Genomic DNA, 17647 nt, shown 5'->3' with positions numbered 1-17647 from the left:
TTCAGTTATAATAAATAGATGTGAAATCCCATTTTTTTGTTACATTCAATGGAATTTTAATTGAAATGAAAATTTAACTTATTAATCAATTATTTGTATTTAATCATAATTTGTCAAAACTAATTTTGCTATGTAATTGAAAAACATATTGTCACACACTAATAAAAAAAAATCAGAAAAACAAACTATTGTAAAAGGTATCTATTTATGACACCAGGGCCTGTTTAATAGGAAGTGTGACCTGTTTGTCCCCGAGCCGAATGTAGGACGTTTTGGCCAGCGGACGTTTTGGCCCGGACGTTTCGGCCTAGGATCTTTCGGCCTAGGATGTTTTGGCCAGGCATTTTTTGGGGGTAGGACGTTTTGGCCAAAAATAAATTGTGGTTCCATATCGTGCAAAATATGGTCTGGAGATTATTCTAAAGAATGTTATAGTATAAGTGAACAAATTAAACTGATAATAAAACATACTCATGGTATTTTAATTTTATTTTTTATAGTCTTTTTATATGTATACATAAACATATTCACATACACATTGTATATATATGTGTGCGTGTGTGTGTGTGAAAATATTTGCCATTTACAACCAAAAGAGTTATGAAAATAAATTTTATTCACAATTATTTTTTTTAAAAAGAATGATCAATTATACTGTAACATATGATAACATATTAATGTCCAGATCATAATTTGCATATAATGGAAATAATTTTTTTTTTTTGGCCAAAACATCCTATCTCAAAAATTTTCTTGGCCAAAACAGCCTAGGCCGAAAGATCCTAGGCCGAAACGTCCGGGCCAAAACGTCTGTGGCCAAAACGTCCGTCCTCCCCCCGAGCCAGTCATTACGTAATAAAGTATGTGCGAATTATGACTTCCCAAAGTTTCTCAAAGGTTACTGACTGACTGATTTAATAAATGTCAGATTTTTAAAGTCTTTTAAGAAAGATTTAAGATAATGTGACACTAATGTAGTAGAAAGGTTATTCATAATAATTATCACGTATATTATTACTATATGAACTAGGAATTACATATCTTTCATTTCGTAAAAATTAGCGCGTGCTATATCTGTCTGAGATTATTTGTGCGTACATTCAATTCTATTCAATTTCGATTTATTGCATAAAGCTTATAAATGCAATACCTTCAGCAAGTGAAAGCATTATATAATATGGAGCACAAAGAGTACATAATAATTTTCAGAAGATACAGTCTCGACAGTATGATCGCAAAATGTCTCAAAGTTAACATATTAACATGTTTGAGATTGCTCTGTTACGTTTGTGACATTCTCAGACTAATATAGATTGGTCTTCCTACATATACCTACCTTAACCTACCCTTATCCTTTGCACCTACCCTACCCTATCTACCCCTAATTACCAAACTAGACTCGACCTAACCAACTAACAGACTCACCCATCTTAGTTTGGATTAATATCAACACAGTTTTTGAGTGTTATTAACACAGGGTGCATGTTGACTGGTTGGTTAGGGTGAAAATGAATTCTAAACTGTAAAATGTAAATGTAAAACAAAGATAAGAGCATGTAGATCCATAAGCATGTCAAAGAGTAAATAGAAAGGAAAAACTTTTAAAAATAAAACATTACTTTGGATGACAGTGTATGTTCAAAGATGATTTGACAGCTGTAGATAACAATTTTCAGTGGAAAACGCAATATGACGATTATATTATTTCAAAATTTTAGCAGATTTTGTGTCAGAAGCCCTGTCAATCTAGCTTGCTAAAGAAATTTGTTCTATGGCTAACAAAAACACAAGAAATAACACTTTTAATTTTCTATCAGATTTAATAAAGATATCCTTCACGAATGTGTCTACATGTGGCAGTTTCTATTAGCTGCATTAAAAAGAACTTTTAACACAACCACAGTGACTACATGTAACAAGTACATACTCCATAACAAATCCATTAATGTCTTCCTGCCCAAGAAATAAAGACATTTGTTTGATCAATTTCAATCTCTCTGCTGTCCAAACCCTGCAGTGAAATGGAATTTATCCATGCTAAAATATCAAAATTTTATCAAAATATAAATATTTAAGAAATTTTGTACAAATTCCATTTTAACCTGAGCACTATCATACAATTAATCACATTAATAACCATATTCTCTGTCACTTTATGTCTTCTCTTCTTTCTTTGGTTGACCACTTTCTATGCTATCATTTTCAGTGTCCATTACCACATCTTCAGTTTCGTCTTTCGAGGCACTATCATTACTAACATCCGCTTCTTTTGTATCAGAAACACCTCTGTCTTTTTCAGTCTTACTGTCTTCGGCTGCAATTGCTGATTCACTGGAATTTGTTGATTCTTCTTCAGATTTCTGAGTTTTATCTTCACTTTTAGAGTCAGTAGATACACTGCTACCATTGCTAGCACTACTAGTTGCTTGGTTAGCAGATTTTTCTTCCTTTTCTCCAGTTTCAAGAAACTTCTCCCATTTCTTCAGTCGAGCTTCTCTCTCTGCCTCTGTTTCCAGGATCTGGAAAAATAATATCAGGAAAGGTGGAAAATGAAACCTTTGCTACTTTAAGTTTTATTCTTTTCATATTTTTAGTGTAATATCAAATGAGCCGCACCATGAGAAAACCAATATAGTGCATTTGCGACCAGCATGGATCCAAGTACCAAAGTATATCAACTCCAACTGACTAACCTTTACCAAGACATGGCTTCAGAAGGAATGAAATTGAAGTTTTTAATTTATTAACTGGCAATAACTCTGGTCATACAAACTGCATTTTCCAAACGAAAAAACATGCAGTCAGCTGAACACAAACGCAATAACTCAACTGAAAAAATTACTAAGATATGGAAGGACAGATGAGTGGACAGACAAGCAGATGCACACACTGACAATGCCAAAATCTATATTCTTCTTCTTATCACAGGAGACGAAACAATGTCTGTCTATGTATACCTCATGTAGAAATTTTCATCATCAGTAAACAGAAATGTTTTGGCCCAGTTTTCATGTTGTTGTGTCACAGTATTACTTTATGAACTGCACTGCCCTTTTACATTTTGGTTTTTGTTTGTTTTTGTTGGGTTAACACCACACTGACACAATTACTGATCACATGGTGACTTTCCAGATTTGATGGTGGAAGAAGACCCCAGGTGCCACTCCATGCATTATTTCATCTAGGCAGGTACCTGGGTAAAACCACTGACCTTTCATAAGCCAGCTGGATGGCTTCTTTGCATGAAGAATTCAACACTCTATGTTGAACCTGCATCAGTGAAGGGCAAGTGATTTGAAGTCAGCGACCATAACCACTCAGCCATGAGGGCCCCATTTATGGACTTGACCAAGGTGATATTAAGTGGGGCTGATAGGCTTAGGTAAACATCATCTTTTTCAGGTCCACAGACTTGGATATATACCCATTTTATCATACAGTAAGTATTTCATTTTATGGTTCACTGAAAAAGGCAGTGTATTAAGTAACTAATAAAAAATAATGCCAGATTGTTTATAAGAAAAAATGTATACAGACAGTAAATACACCTATACCAAATAACCATCTAGAAATTTTCTGGGGTTAGTATAAATATAGCATATAGTTAAATTTCCTTACAACAATATCACCTTCTGCAATAAATATCACTTTCTATGGGCTTTGATGTGACCTGTTATCTATCAACAAGCAAGATGAAATAATATCAAATATACCTCATATTTAGTTTGACCGTCCCATGTGGCTGCCAGCAGTCGTCGCTGTGCAAAGTAACGTTGGTTCATGTGTTCTATACACATATCTGCCTCTTCAGGTTCCTTAAAGTGAACAGTCACCACCCCATCTTCATGCCTCTGTTTCAAATACAAATTTTATAAATGATCATAATTTGATATATTCTGATGTTTAAATCTAATGAATAATGCCAAACTTTGTTTCATGTTTGTACGTTGTATTAGCTTTAGAGTCTCCCTGATGGCTAATATTAAATTGTGATATTTTGCCAGCGGCAATGGAGAAGATCCCAAGCACTTCTCGCTGCATTATTTCTGGCATCTGAGTAGCACCATCGACCTTTGCATGTGGATATTTACACATAAAAATCTGACATCCAGAGTGAGGTATTGAATCCACATCAGTGAGTGGCAAGTGACTGGAAATCAGCGACCATAACCAAGGAAGGCCCTTGTATTTTAACTCTTACCCTGCTAAATTTCTATAATGAACTTGTCCATTTCTCAATTTGGACAGAACCATTAACTGTTAAAAGGGGTGCATACTTAAAAGATACTGACTGAATGGCGAACAGTGCAGATCATGATCAGACTGCATGGATGTACAGGCTGATCATGATCTACACTGGTCGCAAAAGCAGAATCAATCGTGTCCAGCATGAGAAGGGTTAACATTTGTGCATTTATACTACTAACATATTAATTTGATCAATGTCTTTCTGTTCTATTAAAATAAAAATTAGAAATTTCAGTATTTATTATTAGAATCTTACCTGTACATCAAAAACATGTTCATCTAATTAATCAAAAGGTAAAATGAAAATTAGAGAGCATTTGTTGCTGCATTTTACTTACAAAAAAGGAAGAGATGTTTGGTATTTCAGTAATGTGTTCATAATTAGTTATTCCAAATGGTTGACAAAGTAAAATATGCTGCATCTTTTCTGATTTTACAAATGACCATTTCACTGAGACAGTTTAATCACTGACACCTGTCTGATAGTATGCTTGTTTACAACTGTTTTGTTGCAATTCTGGTTTATTAGAAAGTTTGACTTATTTGACAGAAAAATACCAGTAACTGGTAACCTTGTGAACTAACCAAAAATCAGACATTCAGTTAACCAATTAATCCGTACAAAAAGTTATATTTCCTATTTGAGAAATATTGCCCAGAGTAGGAAAATCTAGGCAGTTAGTATAATACAATACAATACAAAAGTTTATTCAGCATAAAACATAACGCATAATTATGCTTATAGCCAATACCCAGGCGGTTTGTACGGTGACAACCTTGACACCTGATGTAAATTCAATGAACATGTCAGCTCCACAACAGAGTCTTAAAGAAATTAAAAAGCAACCAGACTCCGATAAAGGTCTATTTGACTAAAACGTTTTGTTTGGTTTTATTTGGCTGCAACAAAAACAATGATGTTTGAAGGAAGAAACACAAACTTACATCATAAACTACAACTTTCTTTACTTCTCCATATTTAGTACATTCCGTCCTCATATCTCTTGTCAGAATATTTATCTGTACTGGGTCATCCTGAAAAATTTGCAATAACATTTCTAAAACATAGCTGTCATTCTGTCTTAGCTATGCACATGTTTGTTACCAACATTTTACTCCATTAAAAAAACACCACTTCCTAAAAATGGAGATACTAATGGAAGACAAAAACATGCTTAATAAATGTTAAACAGTATCAGTCCCATCCTTCAGAGATCAAAAAGTTTGTTTTGTTAGGTTTAAGTAAGTTGTAACACTGACACAATGCAGGTCATGTAATGACTCTCCAGCTTTTTTACTTAAGGATGACAGGCACCTCTGTTAATCAAAGCAGTTTACCTTCTGCTGGTCAGCAAAGATCACACAGTGTCCAGAGTTGTACCAAGTAAGATTTCTGCACATTCAATAAAATACTTATTTAAATGGTTATTCCGTTTTCCCATTTTATATCTGACTGCAAATTAAGCTAACAGGAGCTTCACAGGAGACAGCGCGCTCAACTCTTTCGATTCTGGACAGTGAAACTGGGCACATCGGAGGAAGCTTGAGCTGTCACTTGAGTGTTTAATGACTCCAATATGGATGAAGATATTGGACAATAGCTTAAATTTGTGTAAAAAGTATAAAGTAATAACAGAGATAGAGATAAAATGTATCAAAACATTAAATAAGTATAAAAGGGACATAATTCATGGAAAATTTCTGCAAGAGTAATGCACCATTTGTCATATCATGTGACTAATAATGTCGAATAACTATTTTAAGTTTGAATCAAATCTATTCAGTAATAACTGAGATAGAGCAAAAGTGCATCACAACTTGAACCTGAAATTCTAAGTAAAAAAGAGGGCATAACTCATAACATATTGGTGCCAGCATTATGGACCTTGTGTCATATGGTGTGGGTGATGATGTGGAACAACAATTTTATGTTTGAACCAAATCCAGTTAGTAACAAAAGAGATATAGTGAAAAAGCATCAAAATTAAACTGATATTCCAAGTAAAAAGGAGGCATAATTCATGAATTAGTGGTGCAAGAGATATGGCCAATATGTAATATGGTGTGCTGGATGATGTGGAACAACTATTTTAAGTTTGAATCTAATTCATTTGGAAATAATAGAGATAGAGTGGAAGTGCATCAAATCTTTAACCTAAATTTTTAAGTAAAAATGGGGATAATTAAAGAAACATTTGTGCAAAAGTTATGGCCCTTGTGTCATATGATGTGGGTGATGGTGTGGAACAACTATTTTAAGTTTGAAGCAAATCCATTTAGTAAATACTAAGATAGAGTGAAAGTGCACCAAAACCTGAAATTCTAAGTAAAAAGAGGGATAATTCAGGACATAATGGTGTGAGAGTTATGGCCCTAGTGTCATATGATGTGTGTAATGATGTGGAACAACTAGTTTAAGTTTGAATCGAATCCTTTCTGTAATAACAGAAATATAATGAAAATGCATCAAAATTAACCCTAAATTTTAAGTAAAAAGGTGGTATAATTCATGAAACATTGAAGCCAGAGTTATGGACCTTGTGTCTTATGATGTGTGATGATGTGGAGCAACTATTTAAATTTGAATCAAATCCATTTTATAATAACTGAGATAGAGTGAAAGTGCACCAAAAACTTTAACCTGAAATTCCAAGTAAAAAGGGAGGATAATTCATAAAATATTGGCACTAGAGTTATGACCCTTGTGCCATATGATGAGGGTGATGATGATGAATAATTATTTTAAGTTTGAAACAAATCCATCTAGTAATTACAGAGATAAAGAGAAAGTGCATCAAAACTTTAATCAAGGTGTGGACGTGGAAGGACACTGACGCTGACGCTGGGTTGAGTAGGACAGCTCTCCATACTTCGTATAGTTGAGGACTTTTCAAATGGTGTAATATTGCACTATTAATGAAACACTTAAAAACATACCTCAAATGTTTTAGGATCAAACACATTTTTGAGGACAACAACCTTCTCATGCTTTTGTCTAGCTCCACGAAGCTTGTCTGGTCTCCAGTCAAATAATCTAAAATACATGCCAAAATTTAAGTTTATATTAAAAACAAGCTGGCTGTAATTGAGTTCAATGGGCTGAAAGGTTTTGAAAAAAAAATACAGGTTAAAAACTAAAAATACACCAACGGAGCAGGTCATTATAGAAAGTGGTTTCCATAGGAACCCTTTAAACAAATTTGAAAAAAAAACAACAACATGCAAGCAAGCTTTGAACAACTTTGTAAACATCCATCAAGTTGTTGTTCATTTTTTCTATTATTAACTCATTTTAAAAATATATATATATATATAAATAATTGGAAAAAAACTTCAAAACATGAACACTTGGCAGAAGGTCATGCAGAGAAATTATTTCAAAACTGGTCCAGTAGTATAAGAGATGTTGTTTAAACACTATGCTATTTTTAGCTCTGATGGCCATTTATAAAACATATTTATTTACCTGAAAAATTTGAACATTTTCATTTTTTTAAATCTTTCCACTATATACAGGGAAAATGACAATACCTCTGATAGTCAATGTTTTTAACATACTGGAAAAAAATGAACAATCTTGGTGGAAAGACATGAAAGAATCCTTTTTTGAAATTATTTCAAAATCTGACCAGCAGTTTCAGCTATTAAGAAGGTGTTCAAAATATCCAGTATATACAGGGAAAAGGGACCGTATCCTCAATGACAAAGAATCACCAAAAGAACATCTGTGTGAAATCATTTGAAATCGGGCATGCAGTTTCTAACAAGATTTTTTTAAAGGTCTTTTTTTTCTTTTCCTTTACCATGGCAACAAGAGTTCCACATGAAATTGATTTCTTTGAACAAAAAAAAAAAAATTGAACGAAAACCACCCAAGGCACATTCCTGTGAAGTTTAGTAGATATTAGCTGAGAGGTTTAGCAGATGTTATCTGATAAAAAGAACTAACTGAAACACTACAAACAATTTATGTACAGTGAGTATATTTCACCCTGTGCATTTTTAGCTCTGACAGGCAAGTTAAACATTTAAATTTAAACTTCAGCAATACAAACATATTAAAAGAATGTTCAAACAGTCTTGCTTTAAAAGGATCTTCTTAGAGATTTTAAAGTTTGTTAGAGAACTTCAGAATGACTTCCATTGACCTTTGAATAGGAAATACCTCTATATATGGGCCTCCCTATATGGGCACATATTTCTTTCCAGCTAGATAGTATCTGTTTAAATATTACAAATCAACATAATCTATGTTACAAATTACACTGAAACCTTCCTAAGCTGCCACCTGAATTAAACAGCCACTTGCCTTAAGAAGCCAGTTAGCTATTTTACCCATTTTACTTTCAACTTGTCTTCAACAGCCACCTGTCTTAAGCAGCCAGATAATGCCACTCCCCTGACTGGCTGAATACAGGTTTGACTAAAAACATTTTCAATTCATTTAACCCTTATCATGCTGGACACAAATGATTCTGCCTTTGTGACCAGTGTAGATCATGATCTGCACTGTTCGCCATTCAGTCTTTTGGTAAGTACCCCTTTTAACAGTTAATGGTACTGTCCAAATTGAAGGATAGACAAGTCCATTATAGAAATTTAGAAGGGTAAGTGTTAACACTGTGTATGTTAATTAGAACAGTATTAAACAATCAGAATGTTAACATACTTTGCCTGTCTCTCCTTCAGCCTTCTCTTCTCTTTGTTGGTCAGTTTCTTTTTCTTCTTACTAGGATCATATTCACCTTTCAGATGGAACTGGGCTCTCTCTGCCTTTATTTTGTGACCTTTATATTCCAAACCATCCAGCAGATTGAGGGCCAGATCTACAGACTCTTTCTGTAAGCGGTACAAAATAAACTTGTTATACTTTCAACACTTCTTGTTTTGAACTTAACACCACATGAAAAGTGAACAAAAAGTTTTGTTTTTTTTCACCTTAAGACCACAATGAAAAGAAGCTGAATAAAGTAATCAATCAAGAATAGAACACAAAACCTAACCACTGTTCCTCAATTCTGTACCATTATTATGCACAAACTTACTCTCTGCAAGTACATACAGTATTACATCAACTGACAATTTGAACTGGAAGTAAAAAACTAATGTGAATCATTTTCTGTTTTTATCAGTATAGAATTAAACTATTTTTTTCTGTTGTTCATGCATATGCAAACCTCACCAAACAATGCACACATTCAATTTAGCTCTAAAATCTATTTAATCCTTATCATTCAATATCAATTTTTTATTTTTCTGATTGTTTAAGGCCATGACCTGAATTATGACCCTTGAAATAGTTAAAATTGCCTATTTCAGATCTTAAAAACATTTCATAGGTTTCCTCATGAATCAGAATATATATTTAGTATTCTGATTCATGAGGAAATCTATGTAATGTATTTAAAATGTGAAATAAGCAATTCTGACTATTTCAAGGGTCATAATTCAGGTCATGGCCTTAAATACACCAGGTAAATTGGTAAATCTCATGAACACTGCTCATGAAATGTGATCTCTATATCAAATCTGATAACTAGGAAATTTTTTATGGCAATGGATGAATCTAGTTTGACTAAAAAAATAGCAACAAAAAATTTTGGTTATATATGTAACAGTTTGTTATGGCCGCTTATGCACAGCCTGTTTGTTTAAATCCAATCACTGACAACTGCGTCTGGGTGTCGCCTCTGGCTCAGTGGTTTCAGCATTGGACTAGCTCCAGAGCGACCTGGGTTTGAATCCTGCCACAGGCAGTTGGGACTGATCATCATAATACTATGCTCTTTGATTTGTTACCCCTTAATCATTGTTAAGATGGGGGCTTGTCCGTGATAAGGAAAATGGCACTTTCTATGCCTAAATGACTTACAAGTCATCATAAATGATGACTTTTTTGAAGAGGGGAAGTGTAACGGTTGCTTACGCATAGCCTGTATGTTTAAAGCCAATCTCTGACAACTGCATCACAGAGTCTACTCTTTGGCTCAGTGGTTACAGCATTGGACTAACACCTGAGCGACCCAGGTTCGAATTCCGCCACAGGCAGTTGAGACTTTTCATCCTAAAAATGCTATGCTCTTTGATTTGTTACAGCAAAAAGTCCTAAGACAGTTATATGTAAACAATCCTATCCATTAGTCAACTTGTCTGTGATATTGTGGTAAAAGGCAACCAATTGAGCTTACATTTCAGCACAAACTTTGTGTGTTTCTGCTTAAATGAACTAATAAAATCTGGTTAACCTACCTTAATAAAACAACATCTACCGTCACCCCTGGGCTGCCCATTTTCATCCATATACAGTTTCATTTTAGGCTGACGTGTTCTAGGATCATACATAACAAGGCCATACTTAGTCATCATCTCTTTAAACTCCTCCATTGTGATATCCAGAGGAAGGCCGGACACATACACATTAGTGTTGTGCTCGTCATCAACTTGAAACCAACCTGCTGATAAGTCAAAGTTAAGTCTTAACACATTCATTTTACTATGAAATCATTTAGTTTCGTGGGCACGGAACTTTATGGTTTGGGCAAAAACAGCTACTTCGTTAGGATATAAATTCATCAATTTCCAAGTTTGAGTATAAAATGAATGGAAATGTTAGACATTTCTTGAGATCTAACTTCATGTATTCACTCCCACATGAAAATTAGACCCCTACAAGTATTACTGATTTCACAGCACATCTTTCTGCAAGCAATTACCAGACTCATTATAATGCAAGGATTAGTTATTCCTGTAAACATAAATAACATGCCCTGTACTTTCATAGGAATAACTAATCCTTGCATTATAATGGAAAAAATAGTATACATTTAAAGACTATCAAATTTCTCCATTGCTTGTTTGTGGGATTTAAAGTCACAAAACATTTTAGGAAAGGTCCAAAACACCTCTTTGATCTTTAACTTCAGTCAAGGATGGGCACCTGGGTAGAACCTACAACCTTCTGCAAATAAGCTCTATGGCTTCCACACTTGATGACCTCCAGCAGGACTGGAACACACAAAATCAGTGACTAACTACTTGGCAACGTCACTCTTATCTAAGATGCCTCTATGTCTCAATCTGTCTACCTTTAATGGGAAGTGGTAGTTTTAGTAGTTAAGGTTCTGCCTGCTAAACATGGGGTCACAACCACAGCTTCTAATATGACATCGGTGCTGGTTTTCCAGAAGGTGAACTCGAGAGCAGTTCAAATAAACTTCAACCATTTATTGCAATTGAGCTAAAATTAATTAGAATAAATTACCTCTGAAACTGAGTTATCAATATTCTTTTAAAACCTTAATAATAGCTACAAATACCTTCATCTCTTTGCTGTGGCTGTCCTTTTCTTTTCTTTCCCTTTTTCTTTCCATCCTGATCTTCCTCCTTTTTCTCCTCCGTTGCTGCCTCACTAGCATACTGAGCCATGCAATCAGCATAGTAATCGTGATAGTCTGTACTGTAGTAGTATGACCAATACTCATTGTACTGTTTCTTCTGGTCCTCTGTGTACTTCTCCATGTCTTCCTTAGAATCTGCAGACAAGTTAATGATGTGCACATTCAGTAGATGTGATTACAGTATCACTTCTATTTAGCAATTTGATCATCAAGAATCACATTTGCATTTTTAAGAATTTTGAGCTTCGTAGTTGGTTATAATTATGGAGATAAAGCTGGGTAATATTCAGGTACTTTTGAGTTTAGTAAAAATGATTTATCAGTTTTATGTTCAAAAGCATTTATTGTAAGAGGTTGCTGCAAAACTGACACAAAAAACTGAATTATCTATAGCATTCATATGTGCACATAGGTGTATGAGCAAGAAGAGCCGGCAGTGGCCTGTTCCCCCCTCCCTGCAACTACTGAGAGAGAGAGAGGGGGCGAGGCCAGCATATTGTTTGCACCCCTCCCCAAATTTTTGACCTGTAGAACTGATTTTTCTTAGAAATAAGAGTAGATAAAAGGAAACAAGAGGGCCAAGATGGCCCTAGGTCGCTCACCTGAGAAACACACCATAACACAACATATTAAACAGAGTAAACATGTTTGACCTAGTGATTTCATGGAAAAAAATATTCTGACCAATTATCATTAAAATTGGAGCAAAAATCTAGAGTATAAGTATTTTCTTTGATTTGACCTAGTGACCTAGTTTTTGACCCCTGATGACCCATATTCGAACTTGACCTAGATTTCATCAAAGCTATCATTCTGACCAAATTTCATGAAGATCAATTGAAAAATACAGCCTCTATCGCAAACACAAGGTTTTTCTTTGATTTGACCTAGTGGCCTACTTTTTGACCCAAGATGACCCTTTTCAAATCCGGCCTAGATTTTATTCAGGTTATCATTTTGTCTTAATTTCAGGAAGATCAATTGAAAAATACAGCCTCTATCGCATATACAAGCTTTTCCTTTGATTTGACATAGTGACCTAGTTTTTGATCCCAGATGACCCATATTCGAACTTGACCTAGATTTCATCAAGGCAATCATTCTGACCAAAATTCATGAAGATTAATTGAAAAATACAGCCTCTATCACATACACAAGGTTTTTCTTTGATTTGACCTAGTGACCTAGTTTTTGACCCCAGATGACCCACTTTCAAACTCGGCCTAGATTTCATCAAGGTAATCATTCTGACCAAAATTCATGAAGATTAATTGTAAAATACAGCCTCCATCGCATACACAAGGTTTTTCTTTTATTTGACCTAGTTTTTGACCACAGATGACCCATATTTCAACTTGGCCTAGACTTCATCAAGATAATTATTCTGACCAAAAATCATGAAGCTTAATTGAAAAATACAGCCTCTATCGCATACACAAGGTTTTTCTTTGATTTGACCTAGTGACCTAGTTTTTGAACCCAGATGACCCGTTTTCGAACTTGGCCTATATTTGATCAAGGTAATCATTCTGACCAAAATTCATGAAGATTAATTGAAAAATACAGCCTCTATCGCATACACAAGGTTTTTCTTTGATTTGACCTAATGACCTAGTTTTTGACCCCAGATGACCCATTTTCGAACTCGGCCTAGATTTCATCAAGGTAATCATTCTGACCAAATTTCATTAAGATCAGTTGAAAAATACAGCCTCTATCGCATACACAAGCTAAATGTTGACAGACGACAGACAGATGACAGACAGACACCGGACATCGAGCGATCACAAAAACTCCCCTGAGCATTGCTCAGGTGAGCTAAAAAAGCCAATTTGATAGAGCATTTAGATATACCAAAAAGGATAAGATGATTTGGTGATATATCTATTGACAATATGGGGAAGAATGTGTTTGTTGCTTTTTTGCCAATTGTACACTATACTGTGCAACATGAAAGTAAAACCCCATACCAGGCTGATAATCTCCAGACTGTTCTCCGGAATCTCCCTGTTCCTGCATCCTATTCTCCAAAGTCTCCAGTTTCTGTAGAGTTTCCTCGTGAGACTCGTCACCCTGTGCCTCTTTCTTTTTCTTAGTCAGCAACTCTTCATGCTGTAACTGCGCTTGATTATAGTTCTATAAATAGCATAGCAGTTTTTAATCCATACATATTTTTAAACTCTTGTTATATTACAACGGAACCCATAATATCAATACTTCTCCATAATGACTTATAAATCATATATAATTATATAAAAGATTGAAATTTCAGTACACGTACACATTCTTACACTTATTTGGAGGAGTATTTTTGCTGAATTTATGGTAACATTAATCCAACAAATTCAATCCAAATGGACATTTAAAATCCCCTCAAAATTTAAATCCACAAATGTTCCCATGAAGCCACAAATAATTATGTCTGTGACATAAATGATTTTACAGCATATTTCAAGTTAATAAGCATCTGCTATGTATTACTTAATAAATTAATCAAATATCTTGCCATCTATGCCTTTACACACTGCTTCTCATTAAATATATTCAAATCTGATGCTCCTGGCACCTGAAGCCATGGAAATCAACAAGATCCACTGGTCTATTTCAAGGATCTGATCAGTAAGAACAAGTCAAACGCTGGGGTTTTGGGACTGGTTTTAACAGTTAGTTATATACCTCTGTTGTGTGCTCAGATTTTAATTAATGAATCATCACCTAACAAGCTGAATAATGACCTTTATAAATGTAAGTAACAGAAATGAGATAACCTGATAGTAATTGTAATATTTTTCATAATCAGTCTGTTTGTCTTTGTCTCCATCTGCCCCTCCACTCTCCTCTCCATAGTTCATTTGATACTGGGCAATAAAGTCGGAATCAATCTGAAAACAAGCAGGTCGGAATTATCTTAAAGATCTTATCTCTTCTAAACCATATAGAAATTAATAAATCAAAGCAATAAATATTTCCTAGAACACAAACCAAGTGTGCAAGAAAATCTGGAAATGTTCCATGGTTAAAGCCGTTACACAAAAACATTTACTGTAACCTACAGGCATCACGCTGTAATCTATCTACAGATGGTAAATACAACAACTGAATGATGATGATTTTTGTTTGGTCTCAGTTACAATGACAGATCAAGTCATACAGCAAAATTTTCTTAGTACTTTGTAAAAAGTGGCTAATTTCTGAAACTTTGGTTTCAATTGCTCAAGCAAAATTTGTTTTTAAGTGATAGCTAATAAATTACTTGATGCTGAAGCTGATATAGACTTTTTATAAAGACAACAGCCTTGTTGTACTGACTGCCTTGAATCAGTCAATTACCTTTGGAAACCACGCTTGTTTTTCAGTGTCCCACTCATAGACTGTGCCATCAGGATCCACTCTCTCCCCTTTGCCTTCTTTTGCAAGTTTTGCTTTATGCTCTTGTTCAAGCTTCTCCAGTTCGAGTTGTTCTTCAAAATCTATGTCTCCCATCTTCTATATTACCTAGAAAATACAAAACTGATGTCATTTGAAGCTCCGTGACTTAATATATACTGTGTAACAACACAGTAAGTGACCAGGCTCACTCGGTCATTTCAGTGGTACCAAGCCAATTTTCTTATATTTCTATATGTTTGAACTGCTTAAAATCTTAGACAACCAAATGACTTTTACTGTAAAAAATAAAACCGTAATATTTACTCTAGGGTTAATTTTCACCATATTTTCTCACAAACATTAAAACATTAACCACTGCATAAATTCTACTGCATAACAGTTACTTAGTAAACCTTTGTCAGTATATCTCAGGGCAGTCATGGCAATAAAAACAAATATTTGTCTGAAGACATTTCTAAGTGTGTTTTGAAATGTCAGATGGTCTCTATTCACAGACAGTTTTCATTTCATGTGTCTCTGTTTACAAGATATAAGGGAAGATTTCACAAACAATTCCTTCTACTTGTGTCGGTGAACTTTTTGTCTCACTTAAATAAGAACATAAATGGGTGCATGCACCTTTTCATATTGAAAAGTTTGTTTTTATAAATTTGGGTTTTTTTAGCTTAATTTCAAATATGATTCACAAAAGGGTTTGATAAGCTTGTTGATCTTTCATAAACGGTTTATTTTACTATAAATTAATCGGCATGGAACAGTATATTTACTTGGTGTTCCTCGGTTACTTATATTTCGAAAGAAAATGTAAACAATCAAGTGAAAGCTGGTATCTGTGAATATGAACAATTTAGTAGATTCATGTTTTAGGTGATGACTGATTTAATCTCATTTGATATATCATTTGCAACAAAATTCAAGACATAGATAACCCGTCATAACCCATAATATATAGATCTGCACCTCTAGAATCAGATTCTAGTGACCCTTAACACTTCATTGTATGTTATTTTGACAACATGTGCCCATATATTCATATAATGTATTTATCAATTTCTACTTTTTGCTTTAAATCAGACTTAAAATAACCCTTTATGTGAAGTTTTATTCAAGTCCTACAAATAGTTACTAAGATACCAGCTACATAAAGAACTTAATAACCAAATCGGGACATAGACAAATGGGTGAGTGCAACAGCTCTACCAATTCTTCAATTAGTGAAGCTTATAAAAGTATCAGTGAGCTCGAAGATCACGCCCAAAGGGCCTGCTATAGAACCGAGCTTTACGGTAATGCAAGTATACTTTCATACTCAGAGAGATGGATTTTAAAACTTTCGCCGGAAGCTAACAAGGCACACCTAGCGGCCAGGAAGTAGTTTACTCCACAGCAAATAGAGAACGTCATTCAACTGCTGAAAATTATTTATCACTCAAAATCATGCATTAGAAATTTCTATTCAGTTGAAAATTTTAAAAGATAAAATGTTAGAAAGAAATTGGAAAATACAAGGGTTGTCCCAGAAAATCACGAACTTTTTTATTATTTCGAAAATAAGCGACGCATCAAATAATTATTTTAACTGATGGTATTTCAATGTATACTTGACAAGACTATAGAGTTTAAAATTAAATACCTTTCATAAATATTTGAGTATTCTTTAAATAATGGACAGCAGTCAGTGCTAGTCAGCACATGCTCAGTTTTCCTCCTACAAAAAGAAGTGGCTTCCATTTAAGCTCATGTAACTTACCCGCTACACATCTCAATGGCAACATGTGGCGCGTAATTATGTTGCGTTTCAAGTTTTTGACATCACATGCTTTAAAAAAGTGATGTAATTTTGAAAGTAATGGTCGCATGCAATTTCAGAAATGGCGACGTCAGATAAGTTCCCGGCGCAGAAAGTATTAATAAAATATTGTGTAGGTTGCAGTATGACTCCTTCACAAACAAAACGAGACATGGAAAATTCTGGAAGTCAGGCAAATGTTAGCAGGACACTTGTCTTTACGTAGCACAAACGTTTTTAGGAAGGTTGGGTGAGTGATTCAAAGAGAGGGCGACATAATACTTTTAATACTTTCTGCGCCACGAACTTATCTGATGCGACCATTACTTTCGAAATTACATCACTATTTTAACGTAAGTGACGTCAAAGATTTGAAACTTTTAAGTTAAACCTCATCTCTTTAAGCCCGCTCTGAAGCTTTGCCTCATTTCATATAATCACTTAAGATAGAAATTGATTTCTTTGAGCTCCCTTTAAGGCTTTGACATATTTCATATCAAAAGAACATGTTAGCATATAGACCGAGAAGTTTTATTCACGATGCATTAGAATAGTAAGATGCTGTTATCCGAATATAAACCGTATGTTTATTATTACACCTTTCCGACTTTCGGAATTGTAACCTTACACGTGACTATGGTAGGGTGATATACCTTTATTTCTCAGCAAAGTAAACACTTAGACTGAAATTTATCAAAAATAATGAAAATTAATTCTTTTTCATGACGAGAAAAGTAAATAATGTGAAAACGTTTTTGTTTCACTAAAATTTAAATCTGCATCAATGAACGTTTAATTAGGTGTTTGATCAAGAGCGTTTTCT

The 17647-nt window shown here is 34.4% G+C and overlaps 2 protein-coding genes across 5 annotated transcripts in view; one reads left to right on the top strand and one right to left on the bottom strand.

The window, feature by feature from the left end:
- The window catches only part of LOC123552158 (tryptophan--tRNA ligase, mitochondrial-like), a 45794-nt gene that overhangs the window by 15331 nt on the left and 12816 nt on the right, over nucleotides 1-17647 (top strand). The window contains exon 1 of one of the 2 annotated variants that reach the window (XM_045341587.2): nucleotides 17368-17463. The exons of the other annotated variant lie outside the window; for it this stretch is intronic. Within the exon in view, the coding sequence (XP_045197522.2) occupies nucleotides 17383-17463 (81 nt within the window). The 5' untranslated portion in view covers nucleotides 17368-17382. Of the gene's footprint in view, nucleotides 1-17367; nucleotides 17464-17647 lie in introns of those variants that run through there. 2 annotated transcript variants of the gene reach the window in all.
- LOC123552155 (HIV Tat-specific factor 1-like) lies at nucleotides 1801-17633 on the bottom strand. Of its 3 annotated transcripts, none has more exons than XM_045341580.2 (11): nucleotides 17478-17633; nucleotides 14976-15140; nucleotides 14414-14527; nucleotides 13616-13781; nucleotides 11565-11780; nucleotides 10498-10703; nucleotides 8918-9087; nucleotides 7186-7282; nucleotides 5194-5283; nucleotides 3714-3851; nucleotides 1801-2519 (listed from the first exon to the last, which is right to left on the bottom strand). In XM_045341580.2, the coding sequence occupies exons 2-11, from the start codon at nucleotides 15126-15128 to the stop codon at nucleotides 2154-2156; spliced, it is 1716 nt and encodes a 571-aa protein (XP_045197515.1). In that variant the 5' UTR covers nucleotides 15129-15140; nucleotides 17478-17633; the 3' UTR covers nucleotides 1801-2153. The 3 variants fall into 3 exon arrangements, with proteins under 3 accessions (XP_045197515.1, XP_045197517.1, XP_053397673.1); XM_045341582.2 differs by having other exon boundaries at nucleotides 10498-10700; XM_053541698.1 differs by lacking the exon at nucleotides 17478-17633 and adding an exon at nucleotides 16786-16917.

The sequence above is a fragment of the Mercenaria mercenaria genome, chromosome 4 (assembly GCF_021730395.1).
Source record: "Mercenaria mercenaria strain notata chromosome 4, MADL_Memer_1, whole genome shotgun sequence".
Lineage (NCBI taxonomy): Eukaryota > Metazoa > Mollusca > Bivalvia > Venerida > Veneridae > Mercenaria > Mercenaria mercenaria.
Note: the sequence above shows the minus strand (reverse complement) of the source record. Positions and strands in the feature narration are given on the sequence as shown.

Coding starts and splice junctions, on each gene's coding strand:
- LOC123552155 (XM_045341580.2), bottom strand. CDS start 15,128: ATGGGAGACATAGATTTTGAAGAACAACTCGAACTGGAGAAGCTTGAA. Junction 11,781..13,615: donor GTCTGGAGATTATCAGCCTG/GTATGGGGTTTT, acceptor ACTTGTCTGCAG/ATTCTAAGGAAGACATGGAG. Junction 9,088..10,497: donor GTAGATGTTGTTTTATTAAG/GTAGGTTAACCA, acceptor TACCGCTTACAG/AAAGAGTCTGTAGATCTGGC.